This window comes from Metopolophium dirhodum, chromosome 7 (genome assembly GCF_019925205.1).
Source record: "Metopolophium dirhodum isolate CAU chromosome 7, ASM1992520v1, whole genome shotgun sequence".
In the NCBI taxonomy this organism is placed as follows: domain Eukaryota; kingdom Metazoa; phylum Arthropoda; class Insecta; order Hemiptera; family Aphididae; genus Metopolophium; species Metopolophium dirhodum.
The window spans coordinates 27106548-27129112 of NC_083566.1; the positions used below are offsets into that span (position 1 = coordinate 27106548).

Consider the following 22565-nt stretch of genomic DNA (forward strand, 5'->3'; position numbering starts at 1 on the left):
CACGATAATATAACCAGAAAATATCATATTATGGTGTGGACGGTGTGGTCACGAATTAAGATATACTATAATCTAAGATATCTTAATTCGTGGGTGTGGTCCACGGTCCACGGTCCAGTTAGAATTCATATTTCATACTAATGTACTTATGAAAAACTTTGTATTAATTGTTCAAAGCTTTGATTAGGGTAAGTTTATAATTTAAAAATTGAATATTTCATACATATTTAACCACAAAATAATTTGCAGCATTTCTTGATGTTGATGAATTTTGTCAACATTTAAACCAGGGACTGGCTACGAACCTAAAAGAACCGGTTCTGGAACCGGAACCGTTAAAATATTAAGAACCGGAACCGAAACCTTTATTTTAATATAAAGTACCGGAACCGAACAGGAATTTTTAAATTGAAAAGATACTTAAGTTTCAAAAATAAAATAATTTTATTCATCATAATTATTTAGATGTGTATAATCTATGTATGATCATATTATGATTTTCTAATATTGCTCATACTATTAATTAAACCCACATTCCGGATAGGTATTTAAAATTATTATACTTTTCGGTATTGAAATTATCTGGAACCGGAACCGAAATTATTTGGAACCTGTACTTTTATTTTTTTTTTATCAAAGAACCAGAACCGAACCGGAACCGTTATTCTATTTTTGGAGAATCGGTACCAGAACCGATACCGATAAATTCAAAAGGTTCCAGTCCCTTTAAACTTCAAATACTGAATAAAAAAAAATTTGACACCGTCAAAGTTTAAACACAAAACAATTTTACCGCCCCAAAAAGTGATGACAGACACACACGCACATACACAGACTTGAAAATACAAAGACACAGGTCATTGTAAAAAAAGTTACCAGCTATATAGTCAGTTGCGTATTTGGATTTTATAGGGGGCGACGGGGGGCAATTTCCCCAGGCAGTGGCGTCATTTCGTTTTTATTAGACTTTTCACTGCTTATCCGACTCGACATTTTTTTCACTCAGATTCTCATAGCATAGTGCCCATCCAAATTAATGGAAGCATATAAGGGGAATAAAGAGAAAATATACATTTTGGGTTATCACTTTTAGTTTTAACGGTGAGAAAAAGGAAATTGTAAATTAGTGGGAGCTTAAAATGTTTTTGTGACAATGAGTAAAAGGAAACTGAGAAAAAAAGGGGTGATAAAATCGTAAATACGCCTTTGTATATAGTATACCTACATGTTATAGCCTATAGGCAGTGCTTGGCAAGTTCCTTATAAAAAGGAATTTGTACCGCTCCTTGTTCCTAAGTTAAGTTTAGGTCCCTAATAAAACTATATTATTATAAATTTAAAAATGTTCCGTCGTCAATATTATGTTGAATGATGACATACGAAACTATAAATTAATTAATACGATACAAGACGTATAATATTGGGTTACATTTTAAAGTTTCTCCAGCACTTATATAGGTATATCTTGGAAAATATGTTTGAATAAAATTATAATTGTTATGTAATTTGCATCACTTATTTATAAGTATAGAACAATAGTCAATAATCAATTGCCAATAGCACTTTTTATGTAAGGTAAAAAAGTGAGTTGGATACAATTTAAGTAATACCTATAACATGATATTATCATTTAAGTATAAATACTTAAATATATATTTAAATATATTTTAAATATATATTTTAATATCAATGTAATGACAACTTTTATTGTTTATACCTATACGCACAATGTTATTAAAATGAAAATTAGTTTTTGATATAGATCAAGGATCTAAACTTTAGCTACACCTACAGTAAAAGCTTAAACATTTCAAATATATTTAATCATTATTCTTTAAATAACAATAAGACAAGTTGGTCAATTATAACAATATTTTAATGCCTAGAAAAATATCTTTTTCGTTATTATTTTTATCAGAAATCTTTTATAAATTGTATAGGTGCTATCATTGATTATAAATACTATATATATACTATTATAGTATTTATAATCAATGGTGCTATTGATGAAGTGGAGAAATCAAATTACCTTTTTAATATTTAATAATGATTTCTCCAATTCGTCATTGGATTTATACAATTTATAAAAGATTTCTGATGAAAATAAATATGAAAAATAAATTTTTCTACGTCTTTTTTTTGATATCTGTATAAATAGTAAAAATGTATAATTGTTTCAATGACTAAATTAAAAAATTAATTTTATTAAAAAAAGGCTATTGCTGTAGGTATTAGAATCGGAAAAAAATTGAAATAAAATGAACTACAGTAAATGCAAAATTAGGTGAGTATGATATATTCTTATCACGAGAAAAAAAAGTAAAAAGGTCAGGGATTAGGCATTTTATTATAAATATTTAATTTTTTTTTGTCATTGGTACTTGCCTAACCTATATAGGTGAAAATACCTACCAAAATGTCTTTTTTAAAATAATTTCTATAATAATAGAAAATAGAGAAAAATAATAATGTTTCTTTTAAAATTATTAACAACATGATATTTTCCCCTAGTATTGAATATGAAAAAGTATTATCAGAATTATACAATAAAAATTTCGATTTACTGATACAAAAAGAAAATGGATTGCTTGATTTGAAGAATCAAATATAAAAGAATTTAATGCCACACATAATATATCTAAGGTAAAAATATAATTGTCGCTCCTCACAGAATCTAATAAGAATACATATACATATGTATATAATATATTAGATAGATAGATGTCTAACCTATATAAATAGTTACATTTCAACACAATATTTTATTTTCATTAGGAGAAACAGGAACTAGATTGTTATATAAAAGAATATGATTTGCTGAAAGCCAAAAATATGCGACGGACACGGAGCGAAGACCGAAGACGAGCACGTGGACACTGGGATGCGGCCGGCCGAGGCCCACTCGTCGTCGAAGAGCTGGGATACGGGAGATCTGGACTGCAGGATGTCTATACTGTTCCGGAGGTCAGGAACAGCAGATATAGACGCATATCCACGCCGTGAACGTACGTGACGCCGCTACGTATCCACGGCGTGGATGGGTTATTAAACAGGCCGGGCGTCTGTTTTGCTGCTGCGAACGCCGGTTTGAATAACGGCCATCAGAATCTCGTCCCCGCACCTCGGCCGAAGAACACCAGACAAGACGGCGGCAAAACGGGGAGTGGTACGTGAAAGAGCACATTGTATTCCGGCGGTAAGTCACCCTATGCGTTCTCTGCAGGTCACCTCCACGGAACGACGAGATGGCGGTCGACGGCGTTGCAAGCTCGCGGCGGTTGCCGACACTCGACTACTCGGGATCATCGGCGAGCGCCGGCGGAGCGATGGAGCTATATATTTGTGCTAGGAACACGGACGTCAGCATCGCACGTGGACCCGCGGAAACCATTCCAACGTTTCAGGGTCCTGTGGTGCGCGAATCCTCGGCGCGGCGACGGCCAAGTCCGGCGTGCAGCCTGCAGGACGAAAACCGCGGGGAGTATCAGGTATATCAGGTCCCGCGCGCTGATTCTCTCGGGTTTTCGTGAGTCTTACGCTATGTCCTAAGTGACCGCGGCAAACGCGGTGAAAAACAAAACAGCTTGATTTTTGCCGCGTTTGGAACAGCATGGTCAGAATATAACTCGCCCGCACTCTCCGCGTTCACGTAGGACATGGCGTTACGCCTCCGGTCGTCGCCGATTCCACAAGCACAAATATATAGCTATCTTCGCTCGCTCAGTGTTTTTGGTCTGCGCCGCCGTTGGCGCCATACGGTCTCGGTCTTCGCTCTTCAGCACTTGCACACCGTCGTCGATGCGTACTAGCCGCTCGCCGCCAACCGTGCCGTCGCGGTAGGACCTCGCCCTCCGTCACGATGGTCGTCACCAGCGAGCAAACGTCATCGACTGCACTCGTCCGCCCGCCGTGGGACAGACCGGGAGAACGTATAGAGATGACCAGTTGCCCCTTAAACACTTCGTCATCAAGCACCATTTCCCCCATGATTATTGTGCCTCGTCTGGTGTTATTTTTTTTTCTTTATTAATTATTGTTCTATTGACATTTTGTCATTTTCTGTAAAAATTTCACAGTTCAAAATTTAAAATTGATATACATTTAATTACATTTTGATTCTGAGCGGAGCGATGAATGTATTGGTTTTACAATGATGCGAGTTTAATTTTTAAAAATTTTTTTTTTGTGTTTTGTACACGATTAATAATCGAAATGAGGCTCTGAAAAAAACCGGTATTTTGGAAGTTTTCATACATTAATTTATTAATTGTTATAAGTTAAAATATAAATTTTATACTGTCGTAGTGCAACTCAGCAACTGTTAGAACATGTTATATGTGTTAACTATTTTAATTGTATCGAAATAACTTAAAATCACAATTGTTATCAGGATTTATTACTCAGCTTAATATAATATTTTAAAGACGTATAAGATCTCATTACAAAATATCAACGTACCTGATTCGACACTTCGACATTAGTACATTACTCCAGGTAACTAGGTCTGTGGTCTTTTCTCTATGTACCCTACTTATATGATAATCTTTATTCTTCAACCATTTTTTTGTGCTTTAACCACGAATAATAATACCTACTTATATATTAAATTATTTAAGTATATTATCTTATTTCGCAGTGTCAACGCAGGCCGCAGGTGTAATGCCATATACGGATTTGAATTTCAAAATTATTCAGTATACATATTATCATTAAGTATTTAATTAATTTTGTAAACCATTTTGCACACCTACAGGCTACAGCTGCACGTGTGAAATGATCATGATCATGCAGCGCCGCGAAACGTTACCACAGCACTCCCAGTGACCAATAATATTCAAATCGTATTTAACTAGTACCTACAACAGTACTTCCTAGTTCCTACTTGGCTATGTCCTACGTTACATTATATAGGTACAAGGTACTTATTTTTATTATAATTTTGTGCATCCAAGATCCAAAAAAAACAATTGTGTACTTACATTATCGTGAACATGATACAGTATAAAAACGATTTTCCCGCATGCCCGTGCTGTGGTAATATATAGTTGATTTAGCTATTTAGGTAGGTATATATTTATTACAATTACCTATCAAAAGAGATTTAAAAGTTAATTAAAATTTTTAATTTTTTACTTAGATATTTAAACATCAAATAAATTGTTCAATGCTATGCAGTAGTATAATATCAATAGATACCGGATATTATGATATACCTAGTTGTATAGCTTTTAATTTGTCATTAAATTGGATATTGGATAGGTAGTTAGGTACCAACAAACTAAATACATTGGTAATAAATGCTAACAATTAACAATATTTAAGACAACCATTTAAACATAATACATATTATGTGTCAATTTATTATCTATGTAGATTTTAGTATTCAACAATTTACTCAGTGTGTTTTATGTTCTGAACAATATTGTCGGTATGCAAAACCAGTGCTGCAGTTCTGCATTCTTCTTCTAAAACACCAGCAAAAACCTCAAATCGATGGTTTATTCCTTTAAGAAGATGTATGCTGACTGATCCACCCAAGCCTCCGAGTCCGCTGTCATCCTCAAATCCATAGAAAACTCTTCTCGCTCTGCTGTGCACCAATGCCATAGCACACATCACACATGGTTCTTTGGTTACATACACATCGTATCCTGTGCATAAGTATGGCCCAGTTTTGTCATCATTGACCCTAGATGTTGTAGCTATGATAGACGAGGAGTTCCACGCGCCACCTCCTTGAGCCTTGGCCACTTTATCTACCACACACATGATTGCATGCTTTACAGGGTGTTCGGTACGGAAATCACCACTTTGCGCTACTATTAAATCGTTCAAAGGATCAACCACCACAGCACCTACTCCACCAGTCGCACATGCCAACGCCGTCTTCATGTATCCATCAATAGTAGCAAGTTCAAGTTGGTTAAAAAAATCACCACGCAATATTGACTCTAGTCGTTTGTCTGGATGAAAGTTGCATGGCCACAGCTTACGAGCTTGTAGGTTCTGGCTACATGTTTTTGGCATGTAAGCTGGGACTGGAATGATCTCAGGTCGACCTGATAGGCCAGCAAAGTTAAATCCTTTGTTTTCCAACTCTGCCACACACTCGTCTGGATCCAAATCGTTGGCTAACATTAGTATGATTGTTTGATTTTTAACGCGTTTAAGATGAGTCAAAGAATTTATCACAGACAGTTGTCCAAGATTCTTAACAATTTGGCTGGTTGAGGTTCGATTAATAATAGTGTCTACAAACACATTCACTGTGGTAATACTGTCAGTTGTTACATTCTCCGGCAACACTGGTCTCAAAGTCCAAGTCATCGGCAGTCTAGATCGCTTTAGTTCCATTTTAACAAGTCTGTAACAAATTTTTATTCTATGAGAAATACATTTAGTGTAGTATTTTTATTTCAAGTTATGCTAAAATAAAAAGAAACGGATTCAAATTTCAATAAAATATTCAATGACATTAATGTATATTTTTTGTAATTTTTAAAATATTTCAATTTGAAAAAAAAAGTGATTTCCTAGGTATTATTATTTATTAGTAATGATCTTATTAAATAATATAGACGGATAGCTCACAGCTTGTAAAGTTGTAGTGAGTGGAAATATTGTACAATAGTTACAAAAACATGGTAATTAATAATTAGTTGAGTTGTCAATGAAGAATATTAGCCAATTATATATATATATATATATTTTTTTTATGGCTAATAAATAATACTAAAATACTAAAAATTAAAATTATGATTAAAGTGAGACTTGATAAAAGATAGCTACAATGAATACAAACATGACATAATTTTATGTTAAAATAATATATTTTTATACAATTATTGTTTCAATCTGAATATTTTATTTTTAAACAACATATTATATCAATTATCTGGAAAGTTTAAAAAAATTGAAATTTCCAATACTCCATAGAATACCATAGTGGATATTATACGTAAAACACTAGCAAAACTAATCAATAGAAGAAAAAATTAAATATTGTGTACAAAAATATTTTTATTTTACATAGTACTAATTACATAATATTTAATCAATATTAAAACAATTGAATAATGATAAAACAATCACAGTTTTATCTATCATACATATTTTTTATAAAAAAATTAAATAAATATCAAAAATTATAAACATTTTTTGAGAAATAGATAATAGACATAAGACATTCTATTAAAATAGTACATAAGTACATATCTTAGTCAAAAAGTAATTCACCATCTAAAAAGTTTTATTTTTAAATACATAAAATATAATTTTATTGGTATTTTCATACACTGTTTTATGGAAATTAAACTAAATTTATAATATTTATATGTAATAATTAATAAATAATAACTTATGTTTTATTTTTTCAGTCTTATTGTCTTTAAACATCAAATCGATGACATGCAGAAAATCCTTCTTCGTCGTATTCTTCTTTAGTCACTACAAGCGAAAAAAAGTCTGGATCTTTACTTAGTAAATTTCCTCCATGCCAAGCGTATGTAATAGGACTGAAAATTTAAAAAGAATTAATAAATTTTATTTTTGTTAAGTTTATAATTGTGTTTACTTTTCAGGTACAGTTACTGAAACATCAAATTCATCAGGAGCAAGAGCCCGCACTTCTTTAGTAAGACGCTCTTCAAAACCAGGAAAACAACCGTTACCACCAGTAACAATGATGTTGTTGTATAAATGAGGTCTAGTCTCTTCTGGACACAAATTTATACTGAGAATGATTGCTTCTGATATACCCATTTGTGGTATCCCAATATCATTTGGATAAAATAAGATTTCTGGTATTGTAAAACGTTCATTGTTCATCCGTAAAACTTGCTAATGTTAAAAATGGCAACAATTAATAATATACAAAATACCTACCTGAAAAAAGGGCTTCATAATTTCTACTTACTTGATCTTTATCTATAGTTCTGCTCACAGAGGTCTCGTCTAATGTTCTTATAATTCCTCTATTCACAGTCGTGTAATCAGGTAGAACATAGTCTCTGACAATAGTATTTTTAGGCCATTTCATTTTTGCAATTTTATGATCTCGATCAAAATCTGTAGACATAAAACACAAGTCTTCCTTGCATTGATTCATAACGTATGTTTCTTCCATAACGTGTAACTGTCGGTATGATATCACTTCTTTCAAATGATTAGTAAGAATTTTGCCACCGACATTGACACGTAACATTCCAGGCTTGAATTTTTTTTGTAAAATGTAAGGAACAATATGGGTAAAACTATAGCCGGTTTCGACAACCAAGCAACATTTGGTGGATGGTTTATCATGGTGATAATGGTAACACGATAGATTTCCAGCTAAAAAAAAACCCATTTTTAACGTAATTATGCAAAATTAGTAGAATTAAGGAGTTTATTTACCATTGGTTCGCAATAAAGCTTGGAACTCATATTCTTCAAAAAACATTTCTGTCATTCCTTCTTGAATAGAACTAAAATTGAAGTATGGTTCAGTCACAATTAGTGGCATTTCTAAAAAGTTGGCTTTGCAACAATCTTTACTGAATACGTAATCCCATACTGTTTTTTGAATATCCCAGTTCAACAAGTAACCCTAGAAGTGAAGTAACTAAAATTACTATCAAACGGAAGATGTGTACAAAATACATTTGAATGCATAATTACTATAGCAAGTATTTTAACATTCACCAAAAACTACGACCGCCATTTTCAGCAATACCTTTTGAAAGCCCAACATGAAGTACAGTCCCGATTTGTCTCGGCATTCTGAAAGCTGATCACCGATAAATGTTCTCCGCCGTTCACTCTTGGCCTTCATGATATAATTGGGTATAATCCTGAAAACAGTAATATTAATTAGGCATATTGTAAACAGGTAGGTACCTACATTAAATAGTGTGAACGCTAGCGTTCACATAACGACTTACTTGGGCGTCTCATCGTCCGTGTGACCAACTTTGGCCGTGTATGCACCGTTGTCTAAGATGTAACTTTTCGTGTTCATCGCGTACGAAATCGATTCGGAACCAAAACAAAAAAAACCGATAGTGACGCTGCCGAATTAATAACTACGCGTGAGCGTAACGTCGTAGTACCGGTGGCAGCCGCGGCAAATAATCACGGTCAGGTTATCACTGTTTTCGCCTTTTCGGCGTAACACGCGGGACGTGTGTGATAACAGCAAGTAGTGTTGTTGTTGTCGTCGTCGGTTCTCAAAATGCGCGTCATTGCGCAATTGGTTCTCAAACGGTGGAGAAATAAAAAAACGAATATTGACGAAACCGCGCGTAAACTGGTAGGTATAAAATATACATTAATGTAATAATTAATTACCTCGAAAATAAAACGTTACCGTAAAGAAGCACGGTATATAATAAATATATAAAATACTTCTCGAATATTATGCACGACCAACCGGAAGGTCTACGGAGTGCGCGCGATAGTAATGTAATAATAAGGCACAGGGTGGAAACGACAATAATCAATACCGTACAACTTGCAGGGCGGCCGTTCGTGTGCGTGTCAATGCGTGTGCGCGTCCGGAGAGAGTCGGCAGTTTTTTCGATGTCCCCGATGAGATAAAAATATTATGTATGTGTTATTATAATGATATAATAATCCCTCTAAGACACAGAAACCGACAGCGACCGCTGTGTAATACATACGCATGCATATTGTACGCAAAAACAATGGCTGATTCCGAGTTTGAAGAATTCAGGCAAATATTCGAATCGTTACCTCAACACCTGAGGGCGTCCGCGCAGACCTATACGTAAGTTAAAACAGCACCGTTTCTCTTGAAATATATAGTTATACATAAATAATAAATAATAAATATTTAATATAATGTATTTAAGGTACCTACGTACATACCAGTGTGAATCTCGTGGGCCGTGACTATAATATATCATAGATTATTATTATTAAGATTTAGTACTCGCGGAGCCAGTTGCGTACAAGTGGTAGTGGAGGGTGTGGGGGCGGGGGGGGGCGGTCGAAAGCTGGGTTGGTAGGTTACCTATAGGTTCGCTAAGCCCATCAGCCCACCCAAATATATAGGTAGACTGATAAATACATTCATCGGACAAATCTTTAATATTTAATTAGTTTAGTGGTCTGCTACAATGTCACAATGATACTAGTTAGGTAGGTACTTATAGCGGCTAACATGTTATATAAATATAATACGTAATGTCGTATAAACTATTTTTAAGACCGATGTAGTCTATTTTTTAGAGATGGATCAGGGACGCCACTAGGTGGGTGGCAGGTGTACTTTGACACTATTACTTTTGTGTGTTTCTTATTGACTTGCCATAAAAGTTAAAATATAATATTATTAAAACCATAATGCGTAGGTATAATATGATATGAATACAGAGACAATATATATTTATTATAGCCTATAGGTATGGTATATATACTATATAATATGTAAAGGTTATAATATTTATAAGTATCAAGTATGCATGACAAAAGCATTTTCCAACTTCCAACTTTTCAATTATTTAGGATTCATTAATATATAAAATATATAACTCTTATTTTACCCCATACGTACATATATAATATATATATTGTATTCACTACGATGAAAAAAGTGAGCTTGCTTACATATTTTAGCACCCCTATTTACACAAAACAAATGGCGCAACTGATACAGATTATCGAACGACCATCTACGTTAAAAGTACGGTTATCTAAAGATAAAGTTACTCGCGATTAATAGTTAACAGTACCGGAGGCCATGGTCCATGGACCATGGTAAGTCGTTTGATGAGAATTGTTTTTATAATATATTATGGAACATTGGAACGCGACGCCCGTTGTTCATTGAGTGAGTTCGGTGATCTATTGGTGAAACACGTATGACCCCCTCCCCCACAAATTGTTTTCGGAAATATATATTCCAAATATTGTAAACACAATTTCAAATGTTGTTTCCATTTTTTATACACAGAGTTACAGAAATTTCATCGTACCAAAATTAATTATACCTGTATAGAATACGCTATAGCAAAATTATCTTAATATATGATTATTCTAAATTAATGATAGGTATTTAACCTATAAGTTTTAATTTTTTTTTAAATTATTAACATAAATTTATTACACCTGTTGAAAAATAAAACATTTAAATCGTCTTTAAATACAATTTGTTGATAATTTCGTCATAATTGTAATTTTGTTCCAAATCTATAATTTCAATAAATTGATTCGTTTGATTTAAATATGTTTATTTTTGTATTTAATACATTTTGGTTTTTGACGAGAATAAAAAAATCCGGTAAAAAATTAGGGCAGCAGAAGGCGTGTGGTCTGATACGGTCGCAGCACTGTTTGTATTCATAGACGGTAGAGAGGGTAGGGCTTACTGGAACTTAATCCCTGTAAATAATATTTTTAAGTTTGTTTTCCTACTATTTGTTAATTACTTTTATTATAGAACAATATATTTATACAAAATCAATTTCGATTTCTGATTATTAAATAAAATTTTACTTGCAACTTTAATCTTATAACTTTTATCTATATGACTATAGATACTTTAGGTATCTACAAATAAAATTAGGCATACATTTACTAGCAGATTATCTGAGAAAATTGGAGGGGCTATGATAAAACCTATACTGATATGATAATTAATAACCTCTTCACTGGAAGAGAAAAATATTAACTAGAAGTACTAATTATTGAATTAGGTTACCTTTAATAAATAATAATATTATTTTAAATATATTTTAATTATTCAAAACACTTACAAAAATACTTTATTTTAAAATCAATAAATTAATAATTAATAATCAATAATTCAATCAGTTTAATGACTAGTCGACTAAAACCACTACTACCCACGCCATGAAGTACTATTATTCAATAATTTCTTTAATCAACCAAACCAAGCCTTCTCATGTATTCCTCCATCTATTGTGCTTATTGTAAAACAATTTAATACAGATTGTAAAAATTAAAATAAATATGAAAAAAAAGTTCAATAACAATAATACCAATATCTAAATTATAAGCTACTACCACAGTACCATCCATTAAATAAGAAGAAAGACTATTTAAAGATTCAAGATAAATGCCAATCCAACCAGTGTTGGTCAGTGTCTTGTATGCCATGGTATAATATAGGAGTGAGAAGCCAACAGGAGTCTCAGTGTTCAGTCATTCTGTTATCTACTTGTGTTTAGGCGAAACCTTATTTAATTATCAAAAGTTAGAACCATTTTAAAGTAATATTTAGAATCAACATTTAAAATAGTACATTCCAAATTATTAGTAATTGGAATTTGGAGTAGACCACGAGAATAAAAAAAAGTATTTAGTATTCTAGAATAAAAATACAAATAAAAAGGATTTGAAAAGTATTTGAAATACAAAAAAAGTATTTAAATACAAGTATTCGAATCCTTAACAAGACTGTCGAGTGCTTAAAAAATAGGTAATAAGAATTTTATTGGCACGGTTAAATAAAAAATTGAAGGAACCATGGTTCCTGGAGCAGATATAGGTGAAGTTTTTTAAAAGTAAAAATTAAAAAACATACTTTTGGACTAACTTTTTTACATAAATATGGTCGTATGTTAGGGCCCTGGGTTATTAAAGAACGTATCATGCGGAATTGTAAGTGGACGTACATGAATATTGAATATACACAAATTATTTTATACTACTTGCTAGAATGATACAGAAAAAATACTATTATTGTTAATTATCATCGTATATTATTGTATATTGTATATTATTATATCATCGTATATTATAATATATATCAACCCATTATTGTAGTCTGTACTCTGTTTTATCTACATCCAAACCCCAAACCACAATCCCTCTACGATGCTAATGTTTAGGCTATATCATATATATAGGTACATGATGAAGCTACCTTTTAAAGATAAATCGTAAATACTAATTTCCTCGATAAGTATTAATGATTTTTCTACATAGTTTGAACTTGGAAGTCATTACAAAACAATATTATTTAAAAAATATGTATAATATAATTTACTATTTTTACTTTTGTTGAATGGCAGCAAACGTTTTTAACTAATTAATTTCATATTTAAAAACATAAAATTCTTCTAATGAGTTTTATATATAAAAATCAAATTTATTACGATTAGTATGTTATAATAAGTTATGTGGATATAAAGTATACTCAGATGACTATAAATGAGCGGAGTCGGAGTGGAATGGCACGCATATAGATATGCGTACGCCACAAATTGTTGGTCCAATTACCGTCCGCTATATCGATTCATTAAAACTTTAAATACTTAGGTAACTATAACTAATATGCTCTATTCTTTTTATATATTGAAACTCTCAGAAAAGGAAATTAAAAATGCAGGTACCTATATTCAGTTTAAAAAATTAAAAAATATATTTAAGACTTGTACTTAAGATCTTTTTAATAATACAATTTTATGTATATAGTATATTGTATACATATATGTTTTTTTAGTTTGGTGTCTTATTTTCAAATGTATACTTCTAAGTACCTTCCTGCAAATTACAATTAAATATATTTTGAATTTAAAACATAATAAATATTACATTTATGTGTACCTATGATATGCACATATAAATTATGCTTAAAGCATTTATGTATACAATTTAGAAATACTAACGGTATGCATTATACAAAAAGTATAAAACAAAATAGAATAGCTATACTTTTTTTAAATACAAATTGTATTTATTAACATTTGTAAAATTAATCAAAATATTATCTTATTATCATCATTAGATTTATTAGATTTTGTCATATTATGGCCAATTTAAACGAGTAAACAAATAGAGGTACTGGTTTCTTATCAAAAAAGTAATAAATAATAATATTAATAAACATCATTGTTCATTATATTGTTGTAAAACTAATTTTAAAAAGACCCATCGTAAAAATAAAAATGATATGAAAAACACCAATATAAATCGATAATATTTGTAAATAATTATAAAGGGGATGTATTATTTTCGATAAAATAAGTGGAGGGGTGGAAAATGTAAATTATAAAAAGTGGATGGATTCCATCCTACCGTATCCGGTATCCCTTCCCACATCGACCACAGACTGTTTATTATTTGATCATATTTGCGCGAGTGTCTTAAGAGTCTTTAAGCCCACCCACTCCACTTTTTTCTTAAGGAGGCCTAAAATATGTAATATTAATCTACACAATATATATTTACATATTTTTAATAACATATTATTTTACTAAAACTTGATATCTGCAACAAAAATACATCATCGAGTTAGGATCTATCTTAAGACGACGCTACGTCGTTACCCATGCGTTTATTGTATCCGTCTTACAAACTTTCAAATTTCCATTCACTAATTTCTTTAGTGTGCTGTTAGTTTTGATATAAGCGTGAATTGACCTATTATCAAACTTTTAGGTAAGAACATTTACAGCATACTATTGAAACCAGTGTATGTGAATTTGCTATATCGTACGTGTGTAAGACGGAGACAACAAATGCACAGATCAGAGGTGTTCTTAGGTTATTTCAATGGAGGGGGATGAAAAAAAAAATGGTTACAAAATAAGCCGTAAGGGTTTTGTCTCCCAACTCCCATATTATAATAATGAATATTAAAAAAAGCGGGAAGTGGATGTCGCTCTGTTGTACAGTAGGTTACAAGTTGGTCACTGTATAATGGATTGTATTAAATTTTAATTCAATTATATCATATCATTGTATACGAAAAACGATTCTGAGCGAAGACGGTTTGTCAGTCTGGATATTTTATATTGTTATTATATTTTATTATAGGTAGCCTGTAAGTTGAATTAATATTATAAATTACAACAAAATAACCAAAATCATTATTTTTATTTGTTTCTATGGATTAGTTTAAATTATTTATTTTATTTTATCACTGTATTATTATCATTGTGCATCTTACCTATACAATTTTTCTGACGTTGGGAATGGGTATAGTTGACGGTGTGATCGTTTACAAAAATACAGTATAAATCAATAGTAAAACAAATTGCCTGTTATATTATGTTATCCTTATTAATGATAAATAATAATATTTTTTTTTTTTTATTTGGGTTGAGGCTTCGACTGCTTAGGTCATTAGCCTGTGGTACTGTAGGGGGGGGGGGGTTACTGTAGATTTGTTGTACACGTGATTTGTTTTGGCAGAATTTTTAATTTGGGCACCCGTAGGTATCTGCCATGCCCAGGGAGGGGGGATGGCGGCACTTGTTCTCCGGACACCGTGACTTGCCCGAAGAAAAATGCCGCCCGCGACCAAAGTATCGAACTCGGGTCGGCTGCGTCGCAGCCGACGCCTCAGTCCGTTCGGCCGCTCCGTCCCCCAAATAATAATATTGTTTATGGCTGGAGGAATCAATAATCACGATAAATAAAATAGCAAAAAATAATAAAAATAATAACTATACCTAGTCTATATTGAAAACATAAACATATATCAAAAGTAGACATAACGTATATTACTATTTACTAATATGTAAAAAATAAAGAACCTTGGGGTAGCTATCCCCCATATCCCCCCTGCCCCGCGAAAACGCCTATGGCACGGATAGTGTAGCAACGCTACGCAGACAAACGAAAATATATCAAGTACCTTAATTAAGGCTACCCTGAATGTGGCGCTGGTATACATTATAGATGTTTTTTTTACAAAAACATTTTCGCGAGAATCAAAACCGAGAAACGAAAAAGGGTCTTGGAATTGTTGTAAATCACCAATTTTTTACAATTTATTGAGGAGTATACAAATATAGGTATATATTATCTGTGCTAAAAAAGCATTTTTAAAACTTTGATAATTTAATCCACTCATTTTTAATAATTCCTCGAAAAAAAACAAAAATATCTAAACTTTAAAAACAGAGTCGTAAAACATTTAAGTATTGTAGGCAATTGGGCTTTTGTGCCTATTAATTGTGTACAATTAAAACGAAAAAATAAGTAGGTATACTCTATCCAGCGAGAGAATATGCGGCGGCCCGACTGTGGTTTTCTACGCATCCTTACGCGAAACCCTGCCAAAGTAGAACCTGTCTCGACAGCAGGGTGTCTAGTAGGGATGCGCAGAATCAGCGTGTTATCTCGCTTGACTGTAAAATGTATGTAAGTATGTTAATAATGAATAATTCAATTACATATTAACTTGGTAGCAGACGACCAACTACCTATATAATATAATAATCGATGTAGGTATATATGCAGAAAACAGAATACATTTTTGAAGGTCAAGATAATTGAAAATCCTATTTTCCTACAGATTTGCTTATTAATATTTATTATTTTCAAACATAATGTTAAACGTAAACAACAAAATAGGTGCAATAAATTAATGAGGAAGTTATTACTATTGATGATAACTTACTGTTGTATGTTACAAGGACGTATGTGTGAACTTGAGTACCTAATATTATATTATATTACATACGATAAATATTCTGAAGACAAGCAGCAATTCAATTTGCTTGACTTTGGAAGTATTGAAATGTAAATAAAATCTTTGTTTTCACATAAAAAATCAACTCAGATGTTATAAATTATAAGTCATATTAATATAAAAAATATTATTTCATAAGTTGTATATTATGTGTTTACTATTTAGATAAGTATAAAGATAAAAGATTTGATATATAATATCTTTACCTACAACTCACATTTTTTTATTTTTAATTGTCAAATACTAAAATGTATACCAACACTTTTTAAAGGTGGCTAGACAGTAGACACAACACCCGATACTAAACTTATCCATTATATTATTTAACATTCAAGGTCTTGACACTTACAATACTGTCAATACTAATATACAACAAATTGTATAAAATAAACGCAAATTGTATTTAATTACTATTTTAAAATTGTATTCATCTTAATTCCTATTTAATAAGCTAAATTGTTCGTAAAAACTTTTAATTATGTAAAAATATTAAAATTGAAATAATAAGTATTCTACGTTAAATGAATCACCAGGTATAGTAGCTATAACTATTAACTAGACAACTAATAGTAGTACCGTATAATACTGGTAGGTACGTTCAAAATTATTGTTGAAATAAAAAATAACTAGGAACCAGGTACCTTTATTCAATAATTTAATTTTCTGACTATTTCTTAACTGTCTAGAAAAATTAAAAATAATTGGTTTTATAATATATACTCATTACTCTCATAATATTATGGATATTTTTAAAATCATAAATCTATTAAACATTACAGGAACTACCATTTTTTTGGGGGGATTATTTCTAATTTCTATATTTTTTTATTAAGTAAATTGTATCAAGTTTTCAAATTAATTTATAATTAACCATTTTAATAAATATATATATTTTTTTACGCATTTGTATAGATTGTTCACAAATTCAAATACAATATTTCAGTTGCACCCATTAGTTTGCATTTTTATTACTTTAAAATATTATTATTCTATTCCACTATTAAGTTCTTTCCCTAGGAGGCTTCTTCAATCCAAAGTTATTCCATTTCGTATTTTATTATTTTATTTACTACCATCTTAAGGCTTAAACTTATTGTTTGATTATGTAACAGATGGCCTAAAAAACGAGAAAAAAGGCGTATTATATCAATAAATATTAAATACTATAATACACATTTTATAAAAATAGTAAATACTTAATCCAAGTACTATTAACGATCAATATGACAAAATTAAATTTTCACTCTTAAAAAATGTGTTAAGATAATATTATGTTGTCTTCATCGAAACGTACAACATACCAAATTTACGTTCAGTAGAACCAATTTTGTGTTGTTAGCTTTAATATAAGATTTAGTTCAATAACTATTGTATAAACATTTAACACAGATAATTTAGTTAAGGAGACGTTACACGGACATTAATTGTTGTCTCCGTCTTACAAAGTGCGTAACATAGCAAATTTTACGCTCAGCAGATCACGTTAGTATCCGTTATAGTTTAAAAATAAGAGTGAATTGACCTCTTATAAAATGTAAAGGTAAGATTATTCCCATTAATCTAGGATATCTCATAGGCTTTTTATTATATTTTAATTTTAGAGCGAATTATGAGTATTTTAAAATTGTAATATTTTTATTTAATTATTTATCGACGCCTTAGGGGCATTAGTATAGTAGAGATTATAATAATAGATATTTCATAATATTACAAGGTAAGAAAAACCTCTAAATCTTAAAATACTCATAACTCACTTTAAAATTAATATGTAACAAAAAGCCTATGAGAGTCCCTAAATAATAAGTCAATTCACTCTAACTTTTCAACTAACGGAGATTATCAATCGTGAGATTAACGTGATCTACTGAGCATAAAATTTGCTATGTTACGTACTTGTAAGACGAAGACAACAAAGCGGGTACCTATTGGCTATTATTAGTAAACACCTACTGCTTATTTAGAATGAATTATTTTAAAACTAAAATATATTGTATAGTTTGTTTTACCACTTATAATAATATTTATCTGTTTAGTCTAGTTCACGATGTATTATCAGACGAAGAGTCATCGACTGAAGCTACAATCAACAAAAATTTTGACACCAATAATGCTTTCAATGTCTTTTCCATCTCAGACGACGATCAAAATGAGCCAAAGAACAAGTAAGACAATGTATTAAGACTTTAAGTGTACATATAGGTAAATATACATAAATACTTAAGGTTAACATTCATATCTGCATATTACAGTCATATTGTGCGCTTGAGGCATGAAAAAAGAAGGAGAAAATTACCCGAATTACCAAAAAATAAAAGTAATATTTGTTTTTATTTTTGATTGCAACCAAATGTCATATTTAAAGGAAACAATAAGTCATTAATACACAAATACAACATAGTTTTTCAAACTTTAATAATATTATAAAACTATTAAAAGGACGCCACACCTGCATATTGTGTTGTCTACGTTTTACATACCTACAACATATAGCAAATTTTACGTTAACAATATAGGTATAATCCATTTTACTGTTATTTGTAAAATGAGAGTGTTTTAACCCATTATGAAATTTAAAGTTAAGATTATTATGTTTAAGAGGACGTTATACCCGCATGTGTTGTCTCCGTCTTAAAAGTGCGTAACATAGCAAATTTTACGCTCAGCAGAACACGAGTAGCTCCGTTAGTATAAAAATTAGAGCGAATTGACCTCTTATAAAATCTAAAGGTAAGATTATTATCTAGGCAACCTCATGGGCTTTTTATTATATTTTAATTTTAAAGCGAGTTATAAGTATTTTAAGATGTATAAAAAATTTATAATTTTAAAATACTCATAACTCGCGTTAAAATTAAAATAAAATAAAAAGCCCATGAGGTTGCCTAGATAATAATCTTACCTTTAGATTTTATAAGAGGTCAATTCTCTCTAATTTTTATACTAACGGAGCTACACGTGTTCTGCTGAGCGTAAAATTTGCTATGTTACGCACTTGTAAGACGGAGACAACACTTGCGGGTATAACGTCATCTTAAGTAGGTAAGTTATGATCATTTTAAAATGTAGGTACCTACAAAAAGTGTAGGTTTGTATATGCGGGTGTGGCGTCCTCTTATTTCTTAACGGTTATAAATTTTAATTTTTATAGCACGGTAAAAACAAGTTTTAAATTACCTAACTATATTAGGTACCTATTGATAATAAATATTAATAATTAATAATGTATTGATTTCAATTGAAAGGGCATTTGGTTATTCGATTAAACTATCAATTGACTAATGTGAACAATTTATAAATACCTATTCGAAGCTGGTTCGGTGTTAAGTTTGGCTGACGAATTAGGAGAAGTATTTTCGCCGGACAGAAGGAAATCGTTCGTATCGGGACTGCGGGATTCCGAATGTCGGTCTCCAGACTCGGGTATATCATTAGTTCATTCGCCCGAGAGAGCCAAATCTAGTTCACCACAACAAATCGGTAACGATCCCAAATTAATGACAATATATATATGATATATATATTATTACGCTCGCGACTTATTGGAATGAAACCTTAATTTGTCTATTATTTAAACGCAGATACTCCGACTCCAGCGTCTTCGTGTTCATCGGGTCTTCCACTGTCTCAACTAGAGTTATTAGAGGCCACGCACAGAGGACTGTACAAGTTCGTTCCTAGGCACCGGGACGAGATGGAAGTGGATATCGGTGATCCGATTTACGTGCAAAAGGAAGCCGAAGACTGTTGGTGCGAAGGTAAATTTACTGTTTGCTTTCGACTCGAATATTGATGTCAATTTTAATGCCACTATAATAACAAAATAGGTACCTACTATTGTATACACACATTGACGTGTTTTCAGGAGTTAACCTTCGCACTGGAGCTCAAGGCGCGTTTCCGTCTGCGTACGCGGTAGACGTTGAGTACACGGATTTCGATTCTGCGACGCCTAAGGTGAAACGAGAACGGTTTCTTTTGGGATACATGGGTTCGGTGGAGACAATGTGGCACAAAGGCAATTCTGTACTCTGTCAAGCCATACGCAAGATTACTGAGCGACCCAATTGCAAACCACAATCGTGCATACTTGAGGTGTCAGACCAAGGACTTCGAATGGTCGATCGTGCCAAATCTTCAACGATGGTAAGTGCTGCACTGTTTAGTGTTTAGTACTTTAGTGTACTATTTACACGTAACTATACGTATGTAAATAGAGGTTAATACGCAACACACTGCATGGACTAATTTTAAATACCAAACACTGTACCTAGTAATTAATAATTATTGCCTTCTAAGTAATAGATAACGGTGATAGGTACACCTAGATCAGTATTATCTATTTTGCTCCTTTTAAATGTTCCCAAATATGAATACACTTAATATAATATAGTCCCCACGACAAGTTCTAAACAATCTCATTAGGAATAAGGATAATATATTATATTGTATCTAAATGATTATTATGTTTTTATGAATTCGTTTGTTATATTGAATGTCTAAATGGAATACTACCTAGCTTTAAATACAAACCAAAATATAATTTTGTTTAAAAAATGTTGAGTCGTTAATTTTGATTATTAATAAAATATACCTAATGTAAGTATTAGAAATGTGTCAAATATTGCATAAAGCACTTATTTTAAAATAGAAAACATCGATATATACAAAAGATAATTGCTATAATAATTAATATTACATAGTCGTACATTTCTTATCCATGCATTTATTTAATTGAATTTTACTATATTATATTTTAATATAACCTACCCAACAATTAAATTGAATATTTGAACACATACTTGTATTTGCTGTGGTGCTATTTTTTGCAGCAGCGATTATTTTATTTTTGAATACTTATCTAAAATATTATACCTATATATTATACTTTTCAATTTAGCAGACTAGAGATTCGAGTACACCATGTCAAGATTATTTTTACTCTTTAAAGAACGTATCGTTTTGTGCGTTCTACCCGGATGACAACCGATATATGGGGTTCGTTACTAAGCATCCGACATGTCAGAGGTTTGCATGTCACGTGTTTAAAGCAAACGAATCGTCGAGACCAGTGGCAGAAGCGATCGGGTAAAGGATTTCACACGTATTTTATTCGTTCAGAAATAATACAAATATAACATCCTATTCGTTTTCTTAGACGTGCTTTCCAAAGATTCTATCAGAAATACATAGAGACAGCGTATCCAGTGGAAGACATATATATCGAGTGATCGGAAGAAAAGTCTATGGTCGTCGTGTAACATATTATTATGATATGTGCGGAGGACTTTGTTATATGTTTGTGGACAGACAGAACCGTTTGAAAATTATGAACGATAAAAAGGAATCTTCGTTAGAGATATTGTGGTGCAGCAGCGTTCTAATGAAACAAATTCAACATGTGATAACATACCAAATATCTAATGTATTTCATTTATAACTAGATCAGTATTATCTATTTTGCTCCTTTTAAATGTTCCCAAATATGAATACACTTAATATAATATAGTCCCCACGACAAGTTCTAAACAATCTCATTAGGAATAAGGATAATATATTATATTGTATCTAAATGATTATTATGTTTTTATGAATTCGTTTGTTATATTGAATGTCTAAATGGAATACTACCTAGCTTTAAATACAAACCAAAATATAATTTTGTTTAAAAAATGTTGAGTCGTTAATTTTGATTATTAATAAAATATACCTAATGTAAGTATTAGAAATGTGTCAAATATTGCATAAAGCACTTATTCATGGAGTTGTGCAACTAAGTAGGTAGGTACATTATACTTGTGTGGTCCGAGTGTAAAACAATATTTTAATTCTCATTTAACTATAGGTAGGTAGGTAAAAAAGAAAAAAATCTAAAAATATATATAATCTTCATGGCATACGGTAATTTAAATTGTATGCAATACTACTTTTCACGGTGTGAATGAAAAATGTATGATATCCTACTATTATCACTACTGGATATAATATGCATAACACATGTATATAATATTACATGTTCAAAGTAAACATGGTAGGTAGTTTTGTACCTACCTATTATATTATTGTTTAAGAAAATTTCTGTAAATATTGTAATTAAATGCTGAATAGGCATTTAGGTTGA

The 22565-nt window shown here is 31.4% G+C and overlaps 3 protein-coding genes and 1 long non-coding RNA gene across 5 annotated transcripts; 2 read left to right on the top strand and 2 right to left on the bottom strand.

The window, feature by feature from the left end:
* Positions 1–118: 118 nt before the first annotated feature.
* On the top strand, positions 119–5056 carry LOC132948213 (uncharacterized). The gene is made up of 3 exons (XR_009665009.1): positions 119–188; positions 2512–2643; positions 2776–5056. It is a non-coding gene; the product is annotated as an uncharacterized LOC132948213 (long non-coding RNA).
* A 101-nt stretch (positions 5057–5157) lies between these two features.
* Positions 5158–9967, bottom strand: LOC132948211 (probable inactive tRNA-specific adenosine deaminase-like protein 3). The gene is made up of 2 exons (XM_061018590.1): positions 9868–9967; positions 5158–6364 (listed from the first exon to the last, which is right to left on the bottom strand). The coding sequence occupies exon 2, from the start codon at positions 6352–6354 to the stop codon at positions 5392–5394; it is 963 nt and encodes a 320-aa protein (XP_060874573.1). The 5' UTR covers positions 6355–6364; positions 9868–9967; the 3' UTR covers positions 5158–5391.
* Positions 7001–9636, bottom strand: LOC132948210 (actin-related protein 6). Its single transcript, XM_061018589.1, has 6 exons — positions 8922–9636; positions 8714–8831; positions 8395–8587; positions 7916–8331; positions 7574–7839; positions 7001–7514 (listed from the first exon to the last, which is right to left on the bottom strand). Exons 1-6 carry the CDS (start codon positions 8996–8998, stop codon positions 7388–7390), a joined length of 1197 nt encoding a protein of 398 aa, XP_060874572.1. The 5' UTR covers positions 8999–9636; the 3' UTR covers positions 7001–7387.
* LOC132948208 (JNK-interacting protein 1) lies at positions 9191–22326 on the top strand. 2 transcript variants are annotated; one of them, XM_061018587.1, is made up of 9 exons: positions 9191–9289; positions 9497–9766; positions 18481–18609; positions 18697–18761; positions 19757–19924; positions 20026–20202; positions 20310–20590; positions 21345–21532; positions 21603–22326. In XM_061018587.1, the coding sequence occupies exons 2-9, from the start codon at positions 9588–9590 to the stop codon at positions 21673–21675; spliced, it is 1260 nt and encodes a 419-aa protein (XP_060874570.1). In that variant the 5' UTR covers positions 9191–9289; positions 9497–9587; the 3' UTR covers positions 21676–22326. The 2 variants fall into 2 exon arrangements, with proteins under 2 accessions (XP_060874570.1, XP_060874571.1); XM_061018588.1 differs by having other exon boundaries at positions 9192–9289; positions 21348–21532.
* Positions 22327–22565: the final 239 nt, after the last annotated feature.